Genomic DNA, 25,683 nt, shown 5'->3' on the forward strand with positions numbered 1-25,683 from the left:
AGCAAAACATGATGTTTCTATAAGACAAAACGAATATTACCAATATAATCATTCGATCTCGTGTTCACAGATCGCATCAAATCATTAACTTAGTTGCACTGCCGACTTTGATCAACCACGCCCCATGCAGCCCAGCAGGGCTACTGCGGCCAGATTCTGCCCGGGCAGGTACTCAGGCCAGCGAGCCAATTCCAGCCAGGGGAGGACTCCCAGTGGAATGGGCGGCCAGGACCAGTACCTGGCCGTTAGCCTCCAGGGACAATATTCATACATCAAAAGATCCCCGGAATTAACCTCCACGGCACAATCTTACAGTAGATACTCCATCGATCACCATACTTTGACGAGCAACGGGCGTCATCTCTCAAAGCCCGATGAATAAGCAGACTAGCCATAAAGAAGAAATATGTCCAAGGGACTATATGTGAAAACCCACATCCAGCACAAGTGCAAAACGAGAAGATCAAATCTCCGATATAGTTCGGATGACGGACCAATCCCCACCAACCTGTCAGAGTATTCATCAGCACAATATAGTTAAAGGAGGACCGGGTTGAATGGAAACGTACCGGAATGTAGAAGCATAGACGAATGCGACGAGCCATCGGCTGTTTGGTAAGTTGCTTGAATGAGTGAAGGTTTTTGGCCCCAGATCAAGTTGGTTCCGTTTGACTGGCGCGTGCGGTACTTTTGATGATTTGCAGAACGGAATATCACATAACCTGTAATTCCGGCTACTAGAAGTAGTGTGCATTGTAACCCGGAAAACTGTACGGGGTGATAAGCCAGATAGTGTGCTTGAGTAGTATAAACAACTGGGAGCCAGACGGCGGAGCCCCATGCCAAGTTGAAACCGAAGTGGTCCAGGGCAATATCTATCGTGCTTAGATACCTAAGAAAAGGTTCAATCATTCAATCGTTCCAAGTCACTGTATATTAGTTAAACACTCACCAGTCCTCATTGACGAAAAAGTCGACCACATACAAGGCATGTAGCAAATTAACTACTATCATAGAATTTGTGAGGTAGCCAAATTTCTGGTATTGCATAGCAGCAAAGGATAAGTCACTAATAGTTTCCAAGTTAGGGTCTGTAGACGAAGTCTGAAGTAGAACAGGCAGCTTACACAAGTACCCAGCTGTTCATACCAACACGTCCAATCTGAAAAAGTTTCAAGTCCCAGTACTTGCCCAGGCGCGGGTTAAGTTCCACTCCAGATAGGAAATCGTGAATGATGGATCCTATTAATTTTAACCAATGCTCTCTCCGTTGTGGAAGATAATGCGTCTCATTACATACCGCTAAATCGAATATCCCTCGTGTTCTGGGTCAATAAATGGGACTTTGCCACCGACGCAGCCGTGATCAAGAATCCATATATGTTGGCAATAATAATAAGTTCACCCTGATGCACTGCGACAAAGGTCGGGTCCAGCCTGCCTGCTTTGACAAGGCCAATAAATACAGCTAGGCTTGCAAACCAGGACCATAATCCATTGACTTTATATGGCAAAGAATATCCCCCGGGAGTGGGTGGACCGGACACAATTCTCCCTGGGAGGACTTGGTATAACAATGCTTGAAAGACCAGCCAGGAGATGTACGCTATTATGCCCTGCGTGGTCAAAGATGGACAATATCGCATGAGAAATGGGAGGGCGCCATGAGAATACAAGTCATCAAGCACTCTTGCGATTGAGCCATCATAGTGGGTGAGAGCCACAGAGATCAGTAGCACGAGGAGAGGCGCCCCGATCATCAACAGCATACTAGGAAGGCTAGAAAAGCCCGAAACATTGGCTCGCCTGCCCCAGAGAGCCTTTTGACCGGTAATCACTGTTTTCTGAATATGGCCTTTTCCGGATGCAAAGCCGGACAGCCCGTCAATGAGCTGTGCAGCGGCCATTTTGAGCAGTAAGGGAAGATCGTGAAGAGAAAAAGCAGAATTAAAGGTCAAATGGGATCAAGGGAGAGATTGGGCTTGAAACTCTTTATCTAAATAAGGCCTGATCGGCGTAGGTCGGCATGATCTGTATCATGGTATTGTTGTATCCACCGTGATTGCTAGTCCGTACATCTCCCCACTCAGTCTCAGGAAATATTTTCAATGGTTGACTTCAGGTACATACCACAAGAATACAGAGGTAAACACGGTATAACACGGTAACGTATCGCGATTCGTCCGGCCTCCTTGTATTCCATGTACTCACTTTAACATCAAATACCATATAATTCATAGATACAAAGTAATGATAAAAACATAATAAGACATACACTTCATATAAGGAGCTTTAAGGCTATTGTACGTATCTACTGGTTATATATTTCGCTCGATGTTAAACCTCTAGAAAATAGTTAAATTACAAGCGTAATCTATATTGCACGTAAATACGATTTCTACGTCGCATGCAGATTACTGAATGTAAGATATTCAAGGTTAAACCGTAATACTAAATATGGAACAGGGGCGGCCGAGGTATGAGCCCAAGGAGATAATCAGATAATGATGGATCATATGTCTAATCTGATGTCTCATGATTATTTCTGATTTTAGTAAATGCTCCTAGACCGCGAGCTATCTAGATGCAATGTACCAGAGAAGAAGAGAGATCGATCAGAACTTCACAAAGGAGAGGAATATTGCCTACCACGTTTTGAACAATCGAATCCACAAAGCCGGTCCCATTTGGTCAGTAGAACAACTCAATCGGGTAATACCGGCGGCTTCATGTCGGTATTCGATATAGGGTTATCATCAGGGCGGGACGTGATCCTCCTTGTGTAAATGCTATTGTATTTATTTAGGTGCACCTAGATTAACATCGTCGTGAAAAACGCACGGGTAATCAACCATGGTGTGAAAACATCGCCCTGATTCCTGTGGAGATGATTGTATGTATATCATTTCCTTTTACGGCCAGCTGTACAGAGGAAACAAAATATAATAGGGCCACGCTTGGCACAAGAATTCTGATAGTTCCACTGACGAACTTTACGCGAGCCGCTCCACCAGAGATCGACACGATCTTTTCGCACCCTATCTCAGTCTAGATTTTGCAGCTGACCTGAGAGTTGGGTCAAACATCTTCACAACCCACCCCGAACCCAGCCGGTTGGGTAGCTATATGTGTACTTTACCTATCTAGGTTTAACCGATGACCTTAGTGAGGAATCCCACAGGTAACCTGTCCCATTTGGTAGTCAGCTGAAAAGTTGGGCCAAAATCTCTGCCCTGTCAACACCTCTAAGAACGAAGAATACACTACTGCATGCCTTCCAATACCATGCTGCCAGTGATGCAAATAGTATGACTATGGCAGTCTGATACTTCTGCAACTCCAAGGATCCTGCAGACATAGTCAAATGGCGGTTTGTGTACCTTGGAAATCGAAAAGGTTCTAGGGCCGTGTGGCACCGGAGGACCACGTACACATTAGTAGTAGATCGCGTAGGCGATCCCGATAGCACGGGCTATCCGTCGATCAAGTAGCGTCAAGGCTTTTGCGATTGTGGAGTTTTTGTTTTACGAGTGGTCGAGTAATGAACTATTCTTTCGAGCTTCATCTCATTCGAAACAGGAGCAAATCCCCCTAATCAAAGTTTTCATTATGCCGTCAAATAAGCCGAGGGAGGAAAGACGAAGTTCAGCTTGCATGGCTCAGCTCGGCTTATCGTTTGGAACTCACCACGCAAATAGTGGAGATGAAGCTCCCATCCCTTTCATACACGGCACACTCTTAGCCCGAAGATATCGTTTAAGTTTAACCCTAAATATGGAGGTCAGTCAGCCCCTCCGCATTTCCTCACCGACTAAAAACAAAAGAGTTTCACGAATTTGTGGATGTGGTATTTTTCATACGTAATTTACCATTTTCAGAGTGTATATTAGAGTGACAGAAAATGGAAATGCTTCTCCGAACCGCTGGACAGTTGAAGATAGATATCAAGGCTGCATAGAAAAGCACTGTTGATCCTCCATTGATTCTCCCCCTGATTTTGCTCTATAATAATGATGACTGGTTGAGCAATATACGCAATCATTACCCAATTATCAGGCCATACGTCCCCTTCCCAGGAGTCACAGTCGTCCTCCATTCTAGCCCCTTATATTCCGGTCTTTCGACTGCAGTCACCATGAACTTTTCAGCTGCCGGGGGAAGCGATGCAGCGACTGCCTTCGCATTCGTTTTAGGTTCAGTCCAAGAGCCCTGGATGGGACGAATATCATATCGCACAAGAAGTAACGCAACGAGAGCCAAGATCTCTCCGGTTGCAAAATGGCGCCCAGCGCAAATATGTGGAGATAGACCGAAGGATAAAAACCCGGATGCTTTCGATTTCTTGTGCGTTTGGTGAGCGATTTTGGTAAAGCGCTGCGAGTCAAAGTCCCCGGCGTCCGATCCCCACGTTGAGTTATTCTTATTGATGGATGGCGCAGGAATCAGGAGGGTTGAACCTGCCTTCAAGAGCCAGCGATCATTTAATAGTGTATCTTGGTATATCACACGGACCTGACCGGAATTAGATCGCGTTCTAAGGGTCTCCTGGAATGACGAGAGAAGTGTCGGGCACTTTCCCCGGATATCTGCTAAATCCAGGGTATGGGTTCCTGTCGAGTCGATGGAGAGCGCATTCTGATGAATCTCATCTTGTATGGCGCTTAATAGCTCAGGGCGAGATAGTATGTCAAAGAGCAGCCAAAAACAGGATGGGACCGTATTGGACAGGATTCCAATCCCCGTAAGTATTTCTAATCTTGCAATGTCCTCCAGGCTTGCGCCGGCCTCTTGCTGAGCCTTCCATCGAGAATAAGCTAAAGAAGACGCAGAAAGATGGCCATCCGCTTGGTAGAATTGAATAAAAGCCTGTACCAGCTGTTCTCTACCTTTCCAGGCTTTTCGGCATGTAAGCCAGGGAAGGGTGTCGACGAGTAGCAGGCTTAGGTTTGATTCAAAATCCCTATACATCGTTATTTTGGACAATAAGACAAGCCAAAACGAAGAGCCAAGGAGGCATAATTACCAGAAAGCTTTTCTGATAGCTTCGGATTTGTAAGGATTCAAAGGGCCATAGATAGCATCCGTACTAGCAACCGTGAGTGCGTCGCTGCACCATTCATATAAATCAAATGGCAGGGTAGGACTCGAGGCCACTTGATGGACTATGTGTTTAAGGGCATGGATCATCTGCTCATTTAAATGGTCTAGCTTATTGCCGAGGAGCGCAGGACGCATCACTTCCACCGTTTTCTTGGCAAGTCCCTGGCCTCCCAGTTCTTCCTCCCGGAGAAGCTGCAGACCAGGCTTTTGAATACCCCCTGCCCGCTGTGCCATAGCTGTGAAGAGCGGGTTGAATGACATGGTGCTGCGATTCTGTCGCACGGAAGGGAGTAAGTCTGGAGATGCAATGATATAAACTCTTTGCTTGAGAATACTCATGGTGAAAATTGGCAGAGAGTGTTTCCCACTAAGAACATGATTAGCATCCTACGCTCCTTTTTTGATACAATCCGCTCAATACCTTTCTGTGGCAAAGTACCCAATTCCATATATAAGGAAGGAGATCAGGTGGCCAACCAGTGGGATTGTGCTTGAAACAAGAGGTGGCTCGCGGGGATCCAGTTTGGCGCGCTGAGTGAACAGGAGGGAGGCGAGAATAGCGACCACGCTTAATCCCACAATCGTGGTGGAACCAGACATGGTCGTGGGATTCTAATCGAGAGCCAAGTTGGTATCGTGAGGAGTGGGAGCAACAGCCTTCTACTGTTTACACTTGATTCCAGATAAATAGTCCCTCCCGGGGGAAATATTACCAAATCTCATTCGGTGAGTAATTTTCTGTTATTTCGTACGACGTATCATTGAAATTTCCAACAATTAGAATTCAACTCGGTAATTTACTTGTGGAGCACCAGGTTTGCTTGGTGGCACTAGTATTTTACGTACTGTACAAAGTTACTATATCAGTGTTTAGAACCCATTCCAGCTTTAGTTTCTCCCTCTCTCTCTCGCTAGGCATCTTCCAATTGGCACGTTAATAGAGTAGAGTAAAAATGAGCGGGTGTTATGCCGGCGAACCAGATATTGACGGTCACATATATCTTCGAAAACCCCCCAGCTGAAGGTCGAGGTTTGCGGTAGCCTCCCTTTTCTCACGTTTGGCCACCTCAGAGCCCGTTCAACGTGGCAAAGAAAAGCAATGGATGAATTTACAATTTCCGCGGGGAGCCTTTGTTTACTTTCGCTTGTAGTAGGCTTTATTATCCAGAGTGTTTACCGTCTGTTTTTCCACCCGCTTCGCAAGTTTCCAGGCCCTAAACTAGGGGCAATTTCTCATCTGTACGAGTTCTACTACGATGTGATTTATAACGGTTCTTATCTCTTCAAGATTGAACAACTGCATCAGAAATATGGTAAACGGCCAATAACCACCCAGCAGCGTACAAGGTCTGTGTTTTGCTAACAACCCTAAAGGGCCAGTCGTACGGATCAATCCGCGTGAACTCCATATTAATGATCCTTATTATTACGAACAAATCTATGCCGGTAGCTCGCGTATCCGAGAAAAAGATCCCAGATTCATTGGCGTGTTTACGACACCTTTACCGATGGTTGCAACAGTTGGTCATGAACACCATCGGATTCGCCGTGGCCTCTTGAGCAGCTACTTTTCGAGACGAGCATTGAAGAAGGCCGAATTGATTATTGACCAAAAGGTAGACCGCTTGCTTGTACGCTTCCACTCCGCCTTTAAATGTCATGCAGTGTTGCCCTTGCAGCGTGTCTTTGCAGCTCTTGCGGCAGATATCGTCTCAGAGTACTGCTACGGGGCTAGCCAAGGATACCTGGAACAGAAAGTCTTTCAAAATCAGATGATCGATGCGGTCAATTATGTCATGTCCATGTGTCATATCAACAAGTCTATCCCTATTATTCCCAAGCTTCTTCGCTGCGTGCCGGTCGGGCTTATGGAGAAGTTGGGCCTTCAGATGGCCGATGTAATCGGAGTGAGGAACCTGATTCGTCGACAGGCGGCGAAGTCCCTTGACAAGGAGTGGTTGTCGCATGACACCAATATGCTGTCTAAGAATGTATTTGATGCTATAGCTGCCGCCGATGTCGCACCACAGGAGAAGACGCTGCGTCGACTTGAAGAGGAGGGTGCGGCTCTCTTCGGTGCTGGAATTGAAACTACCGCAAGAGCCTTGACCGTCGCCATGTTTCATTTGATCAGTGATGAGACGATGATACGCAAGCTACGCGACGAGCTCAAGCAAGTCATGCTTTCTCCGGCCAGTCGACCAACCTGGGCTGAGCTGGAACAATTGCCGTATTTGGTATGATTGTGCTTTCTACAATGTTGATATTGCTCGTTGCTAATTGGGTACTGCTAGACTGGAGTAGTTAACGAGTCCCTGCGGCTCTCATTTGGGCTGGTGGCTCGCTCTCCTCGCGTTTCACCTATCGAATCATTAGCGTACGGTGAATACGTGATTCCACCTGGGGTAAGTAGGCGGCACAAAAGCTATAACGAGGTCAGTCAACTGCTAACATTCTTCATGTATCAGACACCAGTGAGCCAGTCAGCCTACTTTGTTCATATGAATCCCCAGGTTTTCCCGGAACCGGAATCTTTTAACCCTGAGAGATGGATCAAAGCCGCTGAGAAAGGACAGTATCTGAGCAGATTTCTTGTTGCATTCTCCAAGGGAAGCAGGCAATGTCTAGGGATGAAGTACGTTTGTTTCTTTTACCTCCCATTTTCTTATTTCTAGACTAACGGTATTTAGCTTGGCTTATGCTGAACTCTACTTAACACTAGCGAGAATCGTTCGTCTCGTTGATATGAAACTTGTGGGTACCACCATCGACAATATCCGGGTTGGACGGGACCTTGGCCATCCAGCCCCGAAGGCTGGTAACTTTAAAGTTAAGGTTGAAGTTATGGGGATTGCAAGTAAATCTTAATAAGTCTGAGTAATATTTTAGAAACAGCACTTCTAGGGTATACTCACTAACAAGATTAAAAAAACCGATGTTTATATTCTTAGATATGTTCTGTTTCTTCCTCACTCATGCACCACTTCCTTGGGCCCTTTATAACTGTATATACAAATACGAGTACTTATACCCTCTACTATAGGAATTATACATATAAGGAATTGCACTCTTTGAGGATAGATCGAGACGTCTGATGGTATTGAGGTTTGGACCCATGCTCACGACTAGAATGTTTCTAAACCAGTATTAAACATCTTATTAACATTGTATGTATATGGAATATATATTTCAATTGGAGCATACTTCTTTGCCCGAAGCTTTACTGTATAAAAGGAGTGGCCGCATGTATCTGAAATTGATCGATCACCCGTGATTAACCAACTATCGATCCCACAGCGGATTGGTTCTTAGGAAGACATACGCAACAAAATATACGTGGTATTCAGGTTATTACTCCTCAGTCACCCTTGTGGGCTAGATCTTAACTGACGTAGCGAGCTATATCCAGTCAAGGCCGACACGAGAATCGTACAATTTCCCCGATGTCTGGGATATCCAGTTGTCGGTATCTCGATTATCCCTACATGCCTGGTGGAAAATAGCACTTCGAATTGATTCAGCTCCAATACTCGATGGAGCGTTCCACATTTCGTCACTATCCGGCATGCAAAAGTCCAGGTCTGACAGAGTTAGAAGCTCACTTCTCATGTCACTACTATCGCTGTCGGTCGTGCCGGCCAAGGCACTCCGAGTACAGAGTCGACAGATCTTATATAGCGCCAATCCGAAACGCTTGATCTCTTCCACGTTCACCCATACGAGTGCTATCGGCGCCGAGGAGTGGTGCTTAGCAAGCATATTCGGATAGGAGAACAAACCAAGCTCGCGACAGGTTTCCACGAGAGATGTAAGGAGTTGATATTTGGTGTCCGGCAGTTGAAAGCGCAGGTTCAAATCAAGAGGAGCCTCTTGTTTGGCTACAAGTACAGCGAATATAAGCTGCAGAAGGATACTCTGGTAGGTCGCCATGGGCCAGGGCGTGTCATTGCTGCAACGTGGCGTCGAGTTCGATATATACCATTGACTCTGAGGAACAGAGAACGTCAGCAGAAAGTTAGGTTTTCTTGTCAGGGATCGGTTCATACCCGTTGAGCTTCAATCGCAGAAAGCAACTTACGATGGAAATTCATCGCCGAGTCCCGTGCCGCTTGGTCGCCTTTGATCCACAGCCCAATCATTAACATCGATTGTAGAAGGATACACGGCTCTTTCGAAAGCTCAAATGTCCCCCGATGTAGGAACGGCCAAGTCGGATGAAAATTTTGAAAGTAAATATCAATGAAGTCCTGAGCAATCCACCGGGATTCGCCAGGCACCGAATTCACTATATCCGGGTTCAAGCTCGTTTGTGTCTCTTGGGGTCTGTTTTTGCCATGAGCCACCTCCTGAGGCTGTGGACAGGTGATCCCTCGCCGCTGACATCGATTACATGGGTATCCACCGTCACAACGTTCCTTTCGAGCATGGCAAGCTCCGCAGGCCTGCCGCGCCCGAGATTGTGGGGGCTCTCTCTCTGGATGATATTTCCGGATATGGCGGCGTAATAGATCGCTAAGCAATAGTTAGTTGCTACATTAGGTCACTGTAACGATTATCATGGGACATGCTTTCTAGCCAGGGTACTATCGCAGTGTGGACAGGAGAAGCGCTCCCCTTGCTCATGATTTGCCATGTGTCGGTTCAAGTGTTCTTTCCGTTGATAAGTCATGCTACATCCGGGGTATTTGCATTGAAAAGCTGGTTGAGCAGAACTGCCATCTAAGCGTGGCGGCATTCTAGCATACCTACGTTGTGGCATCTTTCGCGTTATCCGGAAGATGTTGAGTATATGGTTGAGAGGGATGCCGAGTGGGATGGAAGTTGAGTGCCCTCATCACCTTTTCTATCTGGTTTACTAAGCCCATGGGTCAGCCGGCATCCCGCTCGGCAAATCCCGCTTCGTCAAACTATATAGCAGGTATGAGTGATTCTTCTATTTGTATTTTCATAATTTCGGGTCCTAGTCTCATTTGTGGTTATAGTGTCTGATTTTATCCTCTGAATACTGCATTACTCAGTTTTGGTGAAAGAGGCCTACGACTATGGGTTTTGCTCGTGACTCCGAGGCAACAGACATATTCGTCAACGAGCCGGAGCTGACTCGAAGCTATACAGCAGATGCAGAAGGCTGCACTGCTCAGGCGCTTGAACCCGCCATCTCCAAGCTGCCTAGCTTGGAAAACTCTTCGGGATATGAGGTCTACTGGGAACCTGAGGATCCCGAAAACCCTCGTCTCTGGCCGTTATGGTACAAAAGTGTCAGTATTGTAACGATGAGTCTTGGGGCAACAGTTGTCAGTCTTTTCAGCACCTTATATACTTCAGGAATCCCTGGTCTGGAGGATGAATTTCACATATCCAAAATTATCGGTCTTCTCGGTGTCTTTACCTACCTTCTCGGTATGGGGCTGGGAACTATTATCACCGCCCCACTGAGCGAAGTTGTCGGTCGACGACCGGTTTACTTAGTCTCCATGACCATTTTTCTCTTGTTAATCCTTCCGAGCGCTTTGGCTCGTAATATAGAAGCGATATTAATTAGCAGGTTCTTCGGAGGTCTCTTTGGCAGTGCGATCATGGGCAACTCTCCAGCCTCAGTGAACGATATTGTCTCTGATCAACATCGCGCTCTGGCTTTCAGTATCTGGTCGATTGGGCCTACAAATGGTCCCGTCTATGGTCCGATCATCGGTGGTTTCGTTTTCCAGTATCTGGGCTGGAGGTGGACGAACTGGATTGTTCTGATCATCGGTGGTGCAGTTCTCGCTTTGATGTGTTTAATTAAGGAAACATACCCTCCGGTGATCCTCCGAAAGCGAGCAGCGAAAATCCGGAAAGAAACAGGAGATCCCAAGTGGTGGACGCGCTACGATGGTGGAGATGATTTGTCCAAACGACTTAAAATCGGTCTCAGCCGGCCATTCATTATGCTTGTGACCGAGCCCATCTGGTAAGCATCCTCTCCTGAATGCCCTGTGTCTGTATAACCCTGATCCGACGTTTACCCCTTATAGCATATTCTGGAACAGCTATATCGCAATCGCCTACGGCATTCTTTATCTGTGTTTCGTGGCCTACCCGATCGCCTTTCAGACAGAACGAGGCTGGTCACCTGGAATCGGCGGACTCTCCTTCATCGGCATCGGATCCGGTGTCCTCATCACCATCGCATGCGAACCCATCTTCCGCAAGGCCATCAATAGCCACCGCAAGGACCCTGAAACCGGTGAGATACCTCCAGAGGCTATTGCCAGCGTTGTTATTCTTGGTGCAATCCTCCTCGCCGTTGGGCAGCTGTGGTTCGCCTGGACTTGTACACCAAATGTGCATTGGATCGTGCCAATTCTGTCCGGCGTCCCGTTTGGGTCCGGCAATGCATGCATTTTCATTTACGCCACTAGCTACATGGCCCGCTCGTACGGTATCTACACTGCTTCTGCGCTGGCGGGGAACATGTTCTTCCGCAGTATTATGGGCGCTTGTCTGCCGCTTGCGGGGCCGTCGATGTATAGTGCCCTGGGGCTAAATTGGGCCAGTACTTTGCTTGGCCTTGTGGAGACGGTGTGTATCTCTATTCCGGTTGTTTTCTACTTCTACGGGCGTAGGATTCGTAAGGCAAGTCCCATGATTCAGGCGATGGAGAGGATGCAGGCTGCGACATAAATATCACCGGTATTAACTCTTCCGAACGTTATCTAGACTTTCAAGTCATTTTGTTTTCGTTTCCTGTGTCTGATTAGAGACTATATCAGCTTAGTGCATTGAATACTTACGACCTACGATCGAGCCTTATTGATCTATATAATAAGCTATAATAGCCATGTTAAACTTATACTTATATATCTCTTTGGGTTATCTGCAGATACTGCTTGAACCAATCAAGCTATTAGTCACAGCTTAACTATTTCCCAAGCCTTACATGCTATTCCATGTCCACTTATTCTTAAGATCCGAGACAAGTTTTGAATGTGACTGAGTAGCTTCTCCTACTGGCGAAGTCGTAACAGGGGCGTCATATTCGTAGCCTCGGTATATAGGGCTATCATGTATGATTCGGCAAGAACTCTAGGTGGTCATGCCGATGCTAGTAATCTCGCATTGACCGGCGCATCACGCCTGGATAACGTAAAACTAACATTAATGAACAGCTTAGTTGATCTATTAGAAATATGGGAGCTGGGTTTGGTTGCCAAAGGCCTACATCTTTGTGTGGGGCGCTCCTGGTGGGTTACGTACGGGCTGACAGTCCGGCATTTGGATCCGAAGCTGAGATGCGAGGAGGGATACCGAAAGTCGGGATGCCGGTAGGAGGGATGCCGATGGGAGGGATGCCGCTGAAATAGTGTTAGAGATAGGTCAAGATTTACGTCATCTAGATTTCTAATGGCCTACAAATGGATCCCGTCACTGAATTGATTTACATACTCGAGGTATAAGTACCGGGCACCGATCATGTAGCTCCTCAACATTCTTCATTCAAATCCAGAACCAGTATCATCGTGCATTACAAAAGATTCAAAAAGTCACTCACCAAGCCTCTGTTTCCTCATACATACTTCTTTCTCAGATCTATAGACACCATGGCTCCCACTCTTAACATCACCCACATCGGCACAGCCACAGCCATCCTCGAGATCAACGGCGTCAACTTCCTGACAGACCCTTTCTTTTCTCCAGCCGGTACCACCTGGGACCTGGGCATTGCAGTCCTGAAAGTGACAGAAGACCCTGCCCTCCGCCTCAACCAACTCCCCGTGATAGACGCCGTACTTCTAAGCCACGAAGATCACCCCGACAACCTAGACGACCTGGGCCGTCAACTCCTAGACGGACGCCGCGTCTTCACCACCGTCGACGGGGCTAAGAATCTCGCCCCTCGTCCCGCCGTGCACGGCATGAAGCCCTGGGAAGAAATTGACAGCATTATCGCCGGCAAGAAATTCAAGATAATTGCAACCCCGACCAAGCACGTCCCTGGAGACGAATGCACCGGCTTCATTATCACCGGAGAAGACTTTGGACATCACCATGACGGTCTCCCCAACGCAATCTACTTTACGGGTGATACTGTCTATATCGAAGAATTGGACTCTATCGCGGATCGATATCACGTCTGTGCTGCTGTGATGAACTTGGGGAATGCTCATGCTCCTAACAAGGAGGATCCGAATGGTCCACTCATGCAGATTACCATGGGTGGCAAGGATGGTGCTAGGTTATTCCGTGCCCTTAAGGCCGATGTTCTTGTTCCGATGCACTATGAATCTTGGGGGCATTTTACTCAGTTTGGGGATGAGCTGCGTCAGGCTTTTGAGGATGAGGGTATCAGTGATAAGGTCTGTTGGTTGAAGGGAGGCGAGGAGGTTTCGGTTCTTTAGTGTTTCTTGAGATGTCATTTTTTTTTTTTTTTTTTTTTTTTTTTTGTTATGAACTTAGACTATAAAGTGTATTAGACTGGACAGACTTGGCAATATATTTTTGTTCGTTTTTCTTTCGAAAAGTAATTTTATTAATCTGAGCTCAGTCGCGCTGGTAACTTGCTAGTAATGTCCTCGTGAGGACTGAATATATAATTTTACTGTGTACAAGGGGATATAGGAGTAGGGTGAGGGACGATCTTCATTACTCAACAATCAATTCCGTTGGCGAATTAGTCAAAAGTCTTGAAACTATGATTCATCACTAATGGTTTTATAAGCATCGGTATGTATTTCTTAAGTCCAAGCTAGCCATTGCTTGTCTACCATTATGACTGGCAAGTCAGCGCATCATTCACCTTAGCAGATACGAGCTGTGACCAAAAGAAATTAATTGATAAATAACAAGGAACATAAATCAAGTAGTAATATTTTCTTCCATCGTTTTATTTATGCTTCTCTCTCTATATATAAGCTATTGTCATAAAGGCCTTCTGAGGCATCAGAATGTTCATATTGACGACTAGACCGACGCTCTATCACGACATTTACATAAACCAGAACATGTAATTACCAGATCAGAAGTGGTTCATTCTACCTCATAATCATAAAATCTATATCTATCATGGCACATCTATGTACAAACAATCATCAGACTACTAACCCATCACAGGAATCCGCGCAAATGCTCGCCGAGAGCCATAATAGCCATGGCCTGGCCATACGGCATAGACGTGAGGGGGATATCCTTATAAAACTGCAGGGTATCACCCATTCCCGTCCCGAAACTCGTGTTCTGCAACTCGCCGTCGCCATCCACGTGCCCTACTACAGCCGCGATCGCCTTTTCGGCGACGGGCTTGTATTCCGCGGAGATGTACCGCTTGCGCACTGCCTTCAGGATACCATATGCGAATCCGGCGGTGGCAGATGACTCGACATAGGAGTCTGAGTGGTCAAGGAGAGTGTGCCAGGAGCCAGACTCGTTCTGGAGACGCTGGAGCGCCTCGCATTGTGCTTCAAGCGTGTCGATGAGGTGGACCCGAATGGGGTCTGTGGGCTCAAGCTCGAGCAACTCAATAAATTCTGGGATGACGATGGTGATCCAGCTGTTACCGCGGGCCCATCGCGCCTGCGCGAAGTTGTGGCCGCCGTCTTCGAAGGTCCATCCGTGGTAGAATAGTCCGGTCTTGGTGTCGAATAGGTATTTGATGTGGAGGAGGAATTGCCGCTTAGCTTCGGCGATGTACTCGGGGCGGTTTAGTAGCTTTCCGATCTTTGCGAGGGGCATGACGGTCATCATCAAGGTGTCATCCCAGAGCTGCTGGTAGTTGTCTGTGAGATAGGTGGCGTGCTGCAGACCGCCGTAGCGCGTCCGAGGCAGGTCGTGCATGGCCCATTCGGCCCAGGCGTCTAGCCAGGGGAGATAGGTGATGTTGCCGGTCTTTTCATAGACGTAGGCCAGTGTGAGGAACACAGCCATAGTGTTGATATTCTTGGTGGTGCCGCCCTCGGCAAACCGGGCGGCAAACCAGTCTTCAATAATTTTTAATAATTCAGGATCACCGGTCTGTTCGTAGTATTTCCAGATACCGTACAACCCGATGCCGTGGGTCCATTCCCAGCCATGCCAGGACTTGGTATCGATAATGCGACCGTCTGCCAACGGCATAAGGAATCGGCCGGTCTCATCTTTGATGTTGACGAGGTTATGAATGAGACGGTTGACGGTGTCGCGCACCTGCGGAGGGGAAGTATTGGACGACATAGTGAAGCACAGAGACACTTGAATATGCCAAAACTTTAAGAAAATAAAATCCCAAAGGAATGCGAATCGGGGTAGAGGAAAAGCAGGGTAAGAGTGAACGGACCAAGCGCCCTAATAACGCTCACCGCAGGGGATCCACAAGTTGATACGCGGAGAAACTCTCAACACTTTGTCCGTGGGATGCTTTTAGCTTCGGGTCAACGCCAACCGAGGAGGCGTACTAGATTGCACTTCATTGCGCCGGTTTTCTTGGCTCTGCTCGCTTATTTGACGAGAGAATGCATGAGTCCCAAGCTTCGCAGTGGACCAACGGCACTTACCCGATCTCTTCGCTTCCAGCTCGGGTTATTCCTCTCCGCAAAACCTTTTCCCCGGACGAAGTTGACCCACGGGGTGGCCAAAATGCAGAACTGGGGAAAAATACGCCATGACTCGTTGACCTTGGGGTTAGACCGCTCGTGTGTTCTTCCTGTAGTGTCGCCATTAATTTAAAAATGAATAATAATAATAATTAACTGTTTACTACGTACCCCGTGGAGAGACTGCTGGCGATAAAAGGTCCCAGCACCCCTCCTGGCATTCTCTGACCCTCCTGACACTGTTCGCTTTCCATCCTGCTAGGAGGTTTCATCCGATACTGCAGGTGGTGGCTCACGTTTTCATTTTCCCCTTGCACATTCCACCATGACAGACGCAAGACCCCCATCCGCTGGTGAACCCCAGGTCCACCAGGCCACCTCTCCCAACCCTGAGATGAACGACCTGAAGAAAGACATCTCTCACGTCGAGCGGGTGCTTTCTCCCAATGACAAAGATGCCGTGGACTATTCCCGTGTCGACAATGAGCTCCAGGATTATGCAAACCGCGGGCGGGTAGAAATCGATGAAGCCACCAGTCGACAACTGCGGCGCAAGATTGATCGTCGCGTACTGGTGATCATGATCATAACATATTTCTTACAAGCCCTGGATAAAGGCACAATGTCCTTCGCATCCATTATGGGTATTCGCGAGGATACTCACCTACGCGGTCAGGAGGTATGTATCTCTGAACCATGAGTGAGAAAGTGGGCAGGAAACCTTGATGCTGACACACTTTCCCTTTGAAGTACTCCTGGTTGACGACCTGTATCTACATTGCTGTCCTGATAGTGGAGTATCCAACGAACTGGATCCTCCAGCGAGTCCCCATCGCCAAATACCTTGGCATTAATATCTGCCTTTGGGGTGCCACTCTGGCACTCCACGCGGCTTGCCACAACTTTGCCGGTCTAGTCACAGTGCGTACCTTCTTAGGTATCTTCGAAGCTGTCTGCCAGCCTTCATTTGTGATCCTCTCGGGAATGTGGTATAAGAGAGAGGAACAAGCTGACACCGTCACATACTGGTGGGTAATCCCTAAATCATCGACCTCGCTCCTCCAGGGAGGCGGCTAGGTTGACTGGTTCGAATCTAACCTTCGTCTAGGTACATGATGAACGGAGGTCAGCAGATTGTCGGGGGTCTGCTAGCATACTGTTTCGGTTTGATCGGTAAAGACAAAGCCATTCACTCATGGCAAGCGCTTTTCATTTCATACGGATGCCTTTCAGTACTCTGGGGTTTGTTCGTCCTCTGGTGGATGCCCGATTCACCTATGCGGGCCAAGTGCTTCACCGAAGAAGAAAAGCATTTGATGGTCGAGCGTGTTCGTGCCAACCAAACGGGTATGCAAAACAAGAAGTTCCGGAGCTACCAGATGTGGGAAGCCTTCTGTGATCCGCAAATGTGGTGTTACTGCGCGATCCAGGTTTTCACTACGCTTCCCACTAGTGGTCTGGGTTCCTTTGCCAACATTATTATCACTGGCTTCAACTTCACCGAGCTGCAAACTCAGTTGTTAGCTATGGTCCTGGGTTTCTATATCATTATCGTCCTGATGTCGTCCGCATGGTTGGTGAAGAAGACTCAGCAGAACTTGCTTGTCATGCTGGGCTTTATGATCCCGTATGTCCCATTCCCTTGTCCACCTTCCTTTTAAAGAGTATCACTAACACCTACCAGATCATATGTCGGCACTATCGTCCTAATGACAGTCGAAAATAAGAACTTGGCCACAAAGGCCGGTCTCCTCATCAGCTACTACATCACTCTGTCGTTCTGGTCCGCCCAGGGTCTCTGTCTCTCCATGGTCTCCCGGAACATTGCAGGAGCAACCAAAAAGTCGACCGTAGTCGCAGCCACCTTTGTCTCCTGGGCTGTCGGCAACGCCATTGGTAAGCACCCAAGACCCCCTATAAAGGCCTCAGCAAAGCTAACATTCGAGTCATCAGGCCCGCAGGTTTTCCTGTCCAACGACGCGCCCCGCTACTTCATTGCCTTCGGTGTCCATCTCGGATGTTACACTGCCATGTGCCTGGCCGTGATTTTCCTTCGCTTTTACCTCATGGCGCAGAATAAGAAGAAGGACCGCATGTTGCAGGAGGCTGGAGTTAACCCTGCCATGGCTGACAACCTTGACCACGCTTTTGAGGACCGGACGGACCGGGAGAATCTTCACTTCAGATATATCTATTAGATACTGGTCTCCTTGGTCATTTTAACACTGGTTGTTATTGTCTGTGCGTATGTTTGATGTATGGAATGAATAAATATACCCTTTTCTCTTGTAGTCTTGTCTCAAGTCCTGTTATAAGTGAGGGCGGACTTGCAGATCTTCTGCAGGTCGTCCGCAAGGGATTGCCTAGTTGCGTAAAATTGATCGACCGATCGCTGCAAGGTTAATCTGGCATGTTCACAATCAGGGGTGTGGGGGAGGATACCTCAAGGTTAAGTTGTTAATAAAACAGCGCCAAGGGATGCCTGTAATGTGCATAGCGCAGTGGTAACAAAAATGTACAAATTGGTACTTGCGATTCGTAGACTAGTTCAACATCCGATTGTACAATATGCGATGTGTATTGTGAACAATTTTCAAAAGAAATGGAAGATAGGATATACATAAAACAAGGCCGTCATCAAACCCGAGATACTTGTTGTGTTGTCATGAAGAGGACATATTACGGCGAAGGCCGCCTCTTTTTTTTTTTTTTTTTTTTTTTCTCTCTCTCTCTTTTGACCTCTTGTTTCCGACGCCTTTCCCGTGGATGTCGGATTGATGGGCAAGGGAGTATTCCGCCAATACCTCGTTCAATCTCTACCAAAAGTACCGGCGTTTCTTGTCCTTCTTCTTCGACAGTTCATCTTTCAATTCCTTGACTTGTTTCTCCAGTGCCTTGCGTTGTTCTTCAACAATCGAACGTTTATACCGTGATGAAACAAGTTTGTTCCTGGTTTCCTCCAGAGTTTTCTGCGCTTCGTCACGTTCGCTCTCAGCAATTCGGGCCTTTTTCTGTGCATCAGCGGCCCGCCGCTTAGCTTTCTCAAGGGCCTCTTCCAGTTGAGTCTTTTCCTTTTGTACCTTCAAATTCGAGGCTTTTGTGTGCTTCTGAAGTAGGCTATCCTTCTTCGTGAGCATTGCCGCCTGGGACTCCGCTTTTTTGTTTAGGGTCTGGACTTCATTTTGCATCTCACTGAGCTGTTTTTGTAGCGTTTCGTGATGACGTGCGATATCCTTCTCTTGGGTCGAACGGTTTTGCGACTCTTCAAGAGCTATGCGTAATGCATCTCGCTCTGCATTAGAAGCTTTCAATTCTCGTTCCAGATGGTCGATATGGGCCTGCCAATCACTGATTTGCCTGGCGTCACTACGATCCTTTTGGAGCAACAGGTTAAGGCGATTCATGTCACGGTTTAGGGAGCTCCCTATGAGTTGGATCCGGTCTTCAAGATCATCCTCGATCCATTGGGTGTCCTCATAGACATGGGCTCTATGAGCACGGTCGCTCCGTTTCTCCCTGCCGAATTCCGCTTCAAAACGGTCCTTGTGGACGGCCATGAGCGACGACGGCGGGAGGGCCGTTGTGAATGACTGGGGGGAGTCGGGAGGGGTATCAGTAGACATCGTATGCGGACAATGACTCTGTTGTCTGACAATCAGGTCTGCCCTACGTCTGATTAGATCTCACATAACGTTAAAAAGTTCGTGCATTGAATGTACCTAAGTATGTATTCAGCTCGTGCGATTGGACTTCTGACCCGTGTCGCATCGGCGCTCTATCGCAGCGTTAAGAGTGAAAGTCAAACTTAACTGTCGGGTACCATGCGGGGAAACAATCACATAAGGGCTTTTTAAAGTGGTACAAAATGAGGAAGTGCATTGCTGATGGTGCGTGATACATCGCCAGCTGGCGATGTAAATGTAATGTTGTTATTCGTCACTCGGCATCCACTCCCGTCGCGCCACGGAAACTGGTGTGGACGATTCTCCTTAACGGCCACGATGGTTTATGGGGACTTCAGTCAATGTTTCATATTCCCAGCCATGCCCAATGACAAATTTACGATTGTCGGTCGCCTCCATTAAACCACACCGCACATTTAACCGCAAGAATCGTCCAGCCTGACACCACGTCAAGCCGTCCTGAGAGCACCGCATTCACGGAAGACACAAGTATGTTATCGCAATCCTTTCATCGTTGCCTAAGATAATGCTTGTGTCAGAAGTCCACTGAGGAGTCGTCACAAATGCCTGAAACTGCTGTTCATGGGTGCGCCGTGTTGTCCAACATGTTGGCTTGAGTCTATCAGGTGATAAATCTCCGAAAGTTGCATTTTTGATACCTGATGTTTCCAAGTTTTGGGAGCCGCACAAATGATGCTTGCGATAATTTGGGCGCGACTGTGGTGGTCTGTTTAGTAGAATCATGGACACGAGCCTCTCTGGCGCTCTTGCGTCTCAGCCTTGTTTCCCATGTAGTCTCGAACCCCTACAGCGCTCGTGAAGATGTAACCGTGGCCTCCTGTCGCTTAAGGGTCCCGCCAGCAATTGGGTTTATTGCGTCAGCCCGTCAATGATAGGATATTTTGGCTCCAGCAAAGACACATAAGGTCCCCTCAGAGGGCAAACCTGACCACAACTCACGTGTCGATCACAACCAAGAAAATTATCCGAATAAGGGAAACCGACAAAAGGTGGATTCCGCTCTATCATTCCTAGTGCAAAAGCAGATGTGCTATCTATGCACACCATAAAAGTCCAGAGAGGGCCACAAAAAAAGGTTTGTACATTATAGTAGATATGCATTATCATCAAGGGTGCGCCACCCGAAAGGACGGTCGCCACAGCATTGCTGTCAGGGCGACCCCCTCCACCAATGGCACTTCATTGACTATCTGAAACCCAAGGGATTGGTAGAGATGGGTTCCTTTGGCACTAGCCTCAAGACCAACAGGGGTTCCGTCCCACGTGGCTTGTTTGAGGCCCCATTCAATGAGTCTGCGACCGATCCCTTGTCGCTGGTACGCCGGATGAACTGCCAGTGTGGACAGGAACCAAATTTCTGGGAAGTCGTTGTACGGAAAACACTCGACGGTTAAAGCATTATACCTAGCCAAGCGAGATGCATCTACGCTTCGGTCGGGGTACAGACGAGTCACGAAATGTTCGCTCACATTCCCAAAAAGTTCCTGTACGCCTGCAGTTCTTAGTAAAGATACTTTCTATGGTTTAATCGGTCTAGATAGGGGCGTCAATATATGGCTACTCACGAGTCCACCAGCTATCATTCGAGGTCTCCTTCCACCGTTTGGTGGACTCGTCCGCTGTGTCTCCGATGCCCTCCCAAACACAATAGCCAAGGATAGGCCATGAGTCTGCATCCACAGAACGTGTTCCAGAATTACCTACCGCAACAATGACAACCCACCCTGGCGATATCAACTTCGCCCGCAGTCGTCGCAGGAAACTCTGACGATAGTCGGAGTAAAACTCCCTACGCCGAGGGCAGAGAAAGGCAAACAGCTCATCGTCGAGCATGGATCGTGCGGCTACTTCCGCGATGGATGGAAGGTCTTGTGACACTGCCGGTCGCAAATGGATCTCGGTGAGACTCATGACGTGAAAACTTAATTCATACAATGTATGTGGATATGGAAGTTCAGATGTGGAATGTGGGGATGGTTTCCAAGTTGATACCGAGTCTCTTCGCTTGGGATTGTAAGTGTACTAGTATGCCCAAAAGTGAACTAGTCCTAAGCACGGGGCCTAGACCTGATACGCGTGGATCCGCTGTACTTTGTATTTTACACGCATGTGAGGGACTACGACCGGTACGGAGTAGGTAAGGGGTCAACGTCCGATTGAAAGCCCAGCCCTGCTATAGGGGGCCATCCTCCTTTTGGTAAGGTCCAGCGTGGTCGCCACCACATCACATGATTGAAATTGACGGACGGAAGGACCCCGAATGAACCCCGATGCTGGAGAATGAGTTCAAGCGTCTGGCCGAAAATTAAGAAATCAATTTGAGATTCAACCCCAATCCTCTATACAGATCCTTGAGATAAATGTCATAGAGAGCAAATCGTTCAACAACCGTGACGAATACTATTCGTCAGCCGTTGCATGACATATGCACTTTATCGGGCGAGAGAACAACAAAGGGTCAACGGTCACATCCTCAGATTTCAGGCTCCGAATCTCCGAGCGCCCGGGGAAATCATGTGGCACTAAACCTTAGCTGCACGCTAGCCCCAGTTTAGCGTTAGTGTCGTACATATTTCCCCCAATATTTGCCGAAACCCCATCCGTTCACTTCCATTCCATCCATTCAACTCCCTCTTTCTCTTTTCCTCTTCCTCTTCTTCTTCAACCACCAGTCTCGTGGGGACTCCCGACAGGATACCTCCTCCACCAAGATCTCCACTGTTTCAGACCACCCCCATCCGCCCGTCATTTAGTTTCATTTCCTTTTGTTGTTTCGTCTTCATTCTCCTCCTACGTTCTTTTAGACTCGCCTAGTGTATATATTCACGAAATCCTATCGCTTCACAACTTCTTCCTTTTAAATACCTTGTGAACCACAAAAAATACCTCCCTGGATATGGTCGTGCCGGATCGCCTATATTAGTTCTACCGCTCGCCTGTGTCTATCGCCAACGTGTACATTTCACCACGAAACAACACCCAGATTGATTCACGAAACGTTTTTAATATCATACTCGATACCATCGATACGGATCGCAAAGTTGGGCATGACTGAATATGGCGTCAAGTGTTGTCGCCCACTGCCGCTCGAAAGATAAAGATAATCGGTTCAAAGTTGAACTCCTTTAATCGTGAGAAAGGGTTGCGCATCCGGGCGTCATGGGCGACTCGCTGTCGCAGGTGCCCGAGGGCCTCGTTGGTGGCTATCAAGGGGGCCTTGCGGTGAAAATCCTGATGGTCGTCTTTAGCTCAATTGCTCTGTATAACGCCATCGAGCTCATCATTCTAATCTTCCTTGTCTTCAACCAGTATGCAGGGCTGTACTTCTGGGCGATGCTGTTGTCCAATGTACTCGGTGTCATACCCCATGCTGTCGGCTTCTTGCTGGAATTCTTTGCGAAAGGGCCTCTGTGGTTCGCAGTCACCCTCGCCACGATCGGTTTCTATTTTATGGTTCCCGGGCAGTCGATCGTCCTCTATTCTCGGCTTCACTTGGTCGTGCAGAATCCCAAGGTTCTTCGGCAAGTTCGGTACATGATCATCTTCAACACCATCGTTTTGCTGATTCCAACGACCATCCTCACCTATACCACTATCTACGTGCGCACCGAACCTATAATCCGCGGCTACAATGTTATGGAAAGGATGCAATTGGCTTGGTTTTGTGCGCAGGAAATGTTGATTTCTTGCATATATATTTGGGAGACGACCAACCTTCTGCGGCTGCGGCCGGACAAAGATCCCGGCCGGAGAAAGATCATGTATGAATTGATTACGATCAACGTAATCATCGTGCTCCTAGATGTAGCGCTTCTGGTGTTGGAATACGTCGGTTTTTACGCTCTTCAGACCACACTTAAAGCTGCAGTCTACAGTGTGAAGCTGAAGCTGGAATTCGCTGTGTTGCGAAAGCTCGTCTTGCTCGTCAATACTCGCCCCTCCGACACAAGTTCCACCGACCACGAAGAGTATCCTAATTTCGTGGATCCAGAGCAACTGACGGGTGATATCACGCATGCGGCACCAGTCCGTGCCCGGACTCGTTCTCGGTATCCATGGAGCGCCATCTCAATGGACAGCTTGGACCGGTCGGAGCGCCGAGGATATTCTTCTGAGACCACACGCCCGCCATAACTCGACTACCAAGCTATTTCCGACATCATATCTACCCACCCACTCTTTGCCTACCGATCACACTAGACAATATCGAGCGGGCTGAAAGGCATTTCACCCGAGACTAGTAGACACAGTCTTGCTGATAGCCTTTGTCCTGCGTACGCTTCGGTGAGGCCTTTGCTGAGGCTGCATTAGGGCGAATGACGGCCCTGTCAGGTTTCAGATTCCCAGGTCATCACGCTGTCGGACCAGGGGCATAACGTGGTTCCACGGCGGAATAGCGTTGTATATATCACTTCCTTTGTCATCCTATATTGGTAGGTCACGTGTGAGAACAGACTGCACAATCACATCATCTGTTGAGCAGATCAGGCTTCGCCTCCTCACTTGAAGAGACTGCACATAGTACGCTTGAGATGAAAGATCAAGGTATATACCAAAAGAATTAACGCCAAGGGTTAGCCCACAGGGCGTCGTGTATATTAGCTATTGGCGGATTGTTTATATCGAAGACGCGAAAATATGTCATCTATTGTCATCAGGGTTCCAGGGCACAGGGGAGATTAGACCACATCAAACGAAAGTGGCGAACCACCACAGCAGCCACTTGGCACTACTGCTGAGGTCACCACGCAAGCTGTTGTTCGTCGTAACCACCACCCCATACGTGGCGGAGGCTCAGCCGCGGGTGGCTACCAATGTCTGCCTCATGGGGATTCCCACACAATTATAGCGACGTGAAAATGTACTATCAACATTCACATGAAATATTTGGCATTTATGGATTGGACTAGAACTCTCAATCCAAGGATTGTTTTCGTCCTCATCCAGAAATTGATGGCGATCATTAAATTCTATAGTCAGGAAAATGTACGGATCACGCCGATAAATCACTAGCTTCGAATATAAATATATATCTATGAATGTTTCAGGATTTGGTCGAGAGTATCTTCTAGAATAGGGAAATAACAGAAATTTCTTGTTCTTTTCTCCGACTCTTTTACAAGATGAATTTGAGATATGTCTGTCACATCCTCGATTATTGCCTATGCAATATCAAGTAGGAACTACTAGTGCTGTGGTTGATGTGGATGGTGTGCCTATATAAAGATTGGATCCGGGACGACTCTAAGCTTGGACCAAGCCGAATGTCGATTGAGACGCAAGGGTTTAAGCGACGGTACTCAGTGCCGCCAATCAGCAACTGTTTTCTTCTGCTGATCCGAGAGCTCGCGGAATCACGTGCCCAGCGGAGATGACACATCAGCTGCGGAACGAATGGAGATTAATATGGCGGACTAAGAGAGGAAGGTGGACCTTGACGCACAGCTTAGTTTAGGAAGGTACACAATCGACCCGAGCAGTTGGTTTCCATTCTTTTGTGACAGCGGAAATGACGTCACGCACCGGGTCTCCATACAAAATTTCAGACATGGCCTGATTTCACTCAACACGTAAAAAGTATGTCTCCAATTTCAATCCCCAGATATCTGGCAGTTCATATCTATTAGTCAGGGGCTTACCATCCTACCACGGTATGAAGACGGCTACTTGGGGATGGAACTAATACCTAAATCACTCCAAACAGAGACAGAAATGCAAAGGTAGAAACTTAATATACAAAGGATCCAGAGGACGGAGGGTCGGTACCGCCTATTATTTCGACGTATGACTAAATGGAATCATTTTCCCTTGAGACTAGTGAGGAGCGGGTATAGTGGAAGATTTATCGTGGGGTTCTCGATCTTGAGATTTTTTTGGCATTCGCAGTGGAGGGGTCGACCAAAACACGGCACTGGATTGGTCAGTGCCAACTTCTGGCCCTGAGATGGTGACCGCCTAGCTGAATGGAGGTAATATTGCCGTCGATCCATCGATACCGAGGACTCACTGTAACTCGTCTCTCTTACCTACTCCATCTTCGCTACCTAATTTTTACCTGGTTCCCTTTTTCCCTCTCCCCCTCCATCTCTTTTTAATTTCTGTGTGGACACGGTTGATAACCTCTATTTCCTCGTATTCTTGAAATCTTTTTCGAACCGACCCTGGGAGAATCTTTTTTTATAACTCCCCTCTTCTTCATCACGGTATGGTGCTTCTCATCGATCCCTTGGTGGGCGTTGCCACTAACCGAGATATTTTCCTTAGCCCTCCTCACCGTCCTCCGCATGCAGTCGATCCCTTGAATCTTCCGTTGCTTCTTTGTACAATCGATCAAT

At 47.7% G+C, this 25,683-nt stretch overlaps 11 protein-coding genes across 11 annotated transcripts; 5 read left to right on the plus strand and 6 right to left on the minus strand.

Annotated features, from left to right (window-relative positions):
• Positions 1-272: 272 nt before the first annotated feature.
• Positions 273-1,907, minus strand: AO090001000167 (uncharacterized protein; the record flags this gene model as incomplete). The annotated part of the gene is made up of 5 exons (XM_001818666.1): positions 273-508; positions 570-892; positions 953-1,069; positions 1,128-1,242; positions 1,301-1,907. The coding sequence occupies 5 exons, from the start codon at positions 1,905-1,907 to the stop codon at positions 273-275; spliced, it is 1,398 nt and encodes a 465-aa protein (XP_001818718.1).
• Positions 1,908-3,785: 1,878 nt separating this feature from the next.
• Positions 3,786-4,968, minus strand: AO090001000168 (cytochrome P450; the record flags this gene model as incomplete). The annotated part of the gene is made up of 3 exons (XM_023234410.1): positions 3,786-3,811; positions 3,922-3,950; positions 4,046-4,968. 3 exons carry the CDS (start codon positions 4,966-4,968, stop codon positions 3,786-3,788), a joined length of 978 nt encoding a protein of 325 aa, XP_023089538.1.
• Positions 4,969-5,209: 241 nt separating this feature from the next.
• Positions 5,210-5,700, minus strand: AO090001000169 (uncharacterized protein; the record flags this gene model as incomplete). Its single annotated transcript, XM_023234411.1, has 2 exons — positions 5,210-5,467; positions 5,578-5,700. 2 exons carry the CDS (start codon positions 5,698-5,700, stop codon positions 5,210-5,212), a joined length of 381 nt encoding a protein of 126 aa, XP_023089539.1.
• Positions 5,701-6,199: 499 nt separating this feature from the next.
• AO090001000170 (cytochrome P450) lies at positions 6,200-7,968 on the plus strand (the record flags this gene model as incomplete). The annotated part of the gene is made up of 4 exons (XM_023234412.1): positions 6,200-6,339; positions 6,440-7,337; positions 7,395-7,735; positions 7,791-7,968. The coding sequence occupies 4 exons, from the start codon at positions 6,200-6,202 to the stop codon at positions 7,966-7,968; spliced, it is 1,557 nt and encodes a 518-aa protein (XP_023089540.1).
• A 531-nt stretch (positions 7,969-8,499) lies between these two features.
• AO090001000171 (uncharacterized protein) lies at positions 8,500-9,239 on the minus strand (the record flags this gene model as incomplete). Its single annotated transcript, XM_001818670.3, has 2 exons — positions 8,500-9,087; positions 9,147-9,239. 2 exons carry the CDS (start codon positions 9,237-9,239, stop codon positions 8,500-8,502), a joined length of 681 nt encoding a protein of 226 aa, XP_001818722.3.
• Positions 9,240-10,142: 903 nt separating this feature from the next.
• On the plus strand, positions 10,143-11,763 carry AO090001000172 (MFS transporter; the record flags this gene model as incomplete). The annotated part of the gene is made up of 2 exons (XM_001818671.1): positions 10,143-11,050; positions 11,115-11,763. 2 exons carry the CDS (start codon positions 10,143-10,145, stop codon positions 11,761-11,763), a joined length of 1,557 nt encoding a protein of 518 aa, XP_001818723.1.
• A 917-nt stretch (positions 11,764-12,680) lies between these two features.
• Positions 12,681-13,478, plus strand: AO090001000173 (MBL fold metallo-hydrolase; the record flags this gene model as incomplete). Its single annotated transcript, XM_001818672.1, has 1 exon — positions 12,681-13,478. The coding sequence occupies one exon, from the start codon at positions 12,681-12,683 to the stop codon at positions 13,476-13,478; it is 798 nt and encodes a 265-aa protein (XP_001818724.1).
• Positions 13,479-14,184: 706 nt separating this feature from the next.
• AO090001000174 (glycoside hydrolase family 88/105 protein) lies at positions 14,185-15,285 on the minus strand (the record flags this gene model as incomplete). Its single annotated transcript, XM_001818673.1, has 1 exon — positions 14,185-15,285. One exon carries the CDS (start codon positions 15,283-15,285, stop codon positions 14,185-14,187), a length of 1,101 nt encoding a protein of 366 aa, XP_001818725.1.
• Positions 15,286-15,969: 684 nt separating this feature from the next.
• AO090001000175 (putative 2-ketogluconate transporter) lies at positions 15,970-17,842 on the plus strand (the record flags this gene model as incomplete). Its single annotated transcript, XM_001818674.1, has 5 exons — positions 15,970-16,323; positions 16,395-16,672; positions 16,753-17,271; positions 17,329-17,540; positions 17,598-17,842. 5 exons carry the CDS (start codon positions 15,970-15,972, stop codon positions 17,840-17,842), a joined length of 1,608 nt encoding a protein of 535 aa, XP_001818726.1.
• Positions 17,843-18,460: 618 nt separating this feature from the next.
• On the minus strand, positions 18,461-19,267 carry AO090001000176 (uncharacterized protein; the record flags this gene model as incomplete). Its single annotated transcript, XM_001818675.1, has 1 exon — positions 18,461-19,267. One exon carries the CDS (start codon positions 19,265-19,267, stop codon positions 18,461-18,463), a length of 807 nt encoding a protein of 268 aa, XP_001818727.1.
• Positions 19,268-22,507: 3,240 nt separating this feature from the next.
• On the plus strand, positions 22,508-23,482 carry AO090001000177 (uncharacterized protein; the record flags this gene model as incomplete). Its single annotated transcript, XM_001818676.1, has 1 exon — positions 22,508-23,482. The coding sequence occupies one exon, from the start codon at positions 22,508-22,510 to the stop codon at positions 23,480-23,482; it is 975 nt and encodes a 324-aa protein (XP_001818728.1).
• Between the last annotated feature and the right edge of the window lie 2,201 nt (positions 23,483-25,683).

This window comes from Aspergillus oryzae, chromosome 2, assembly GCF_000184455.2.
Source record: "Aspergillus oryzae RIB40 DNA, chromosome 2".
NCBI classification, from domain to species: domain Eukaryota; kingdom Fungi; phylum Ascomycota; class Eurotiomycetes; order Eurotiales; family Aspergillaceae; genus Aspergillus; species Aspergillus oryzae.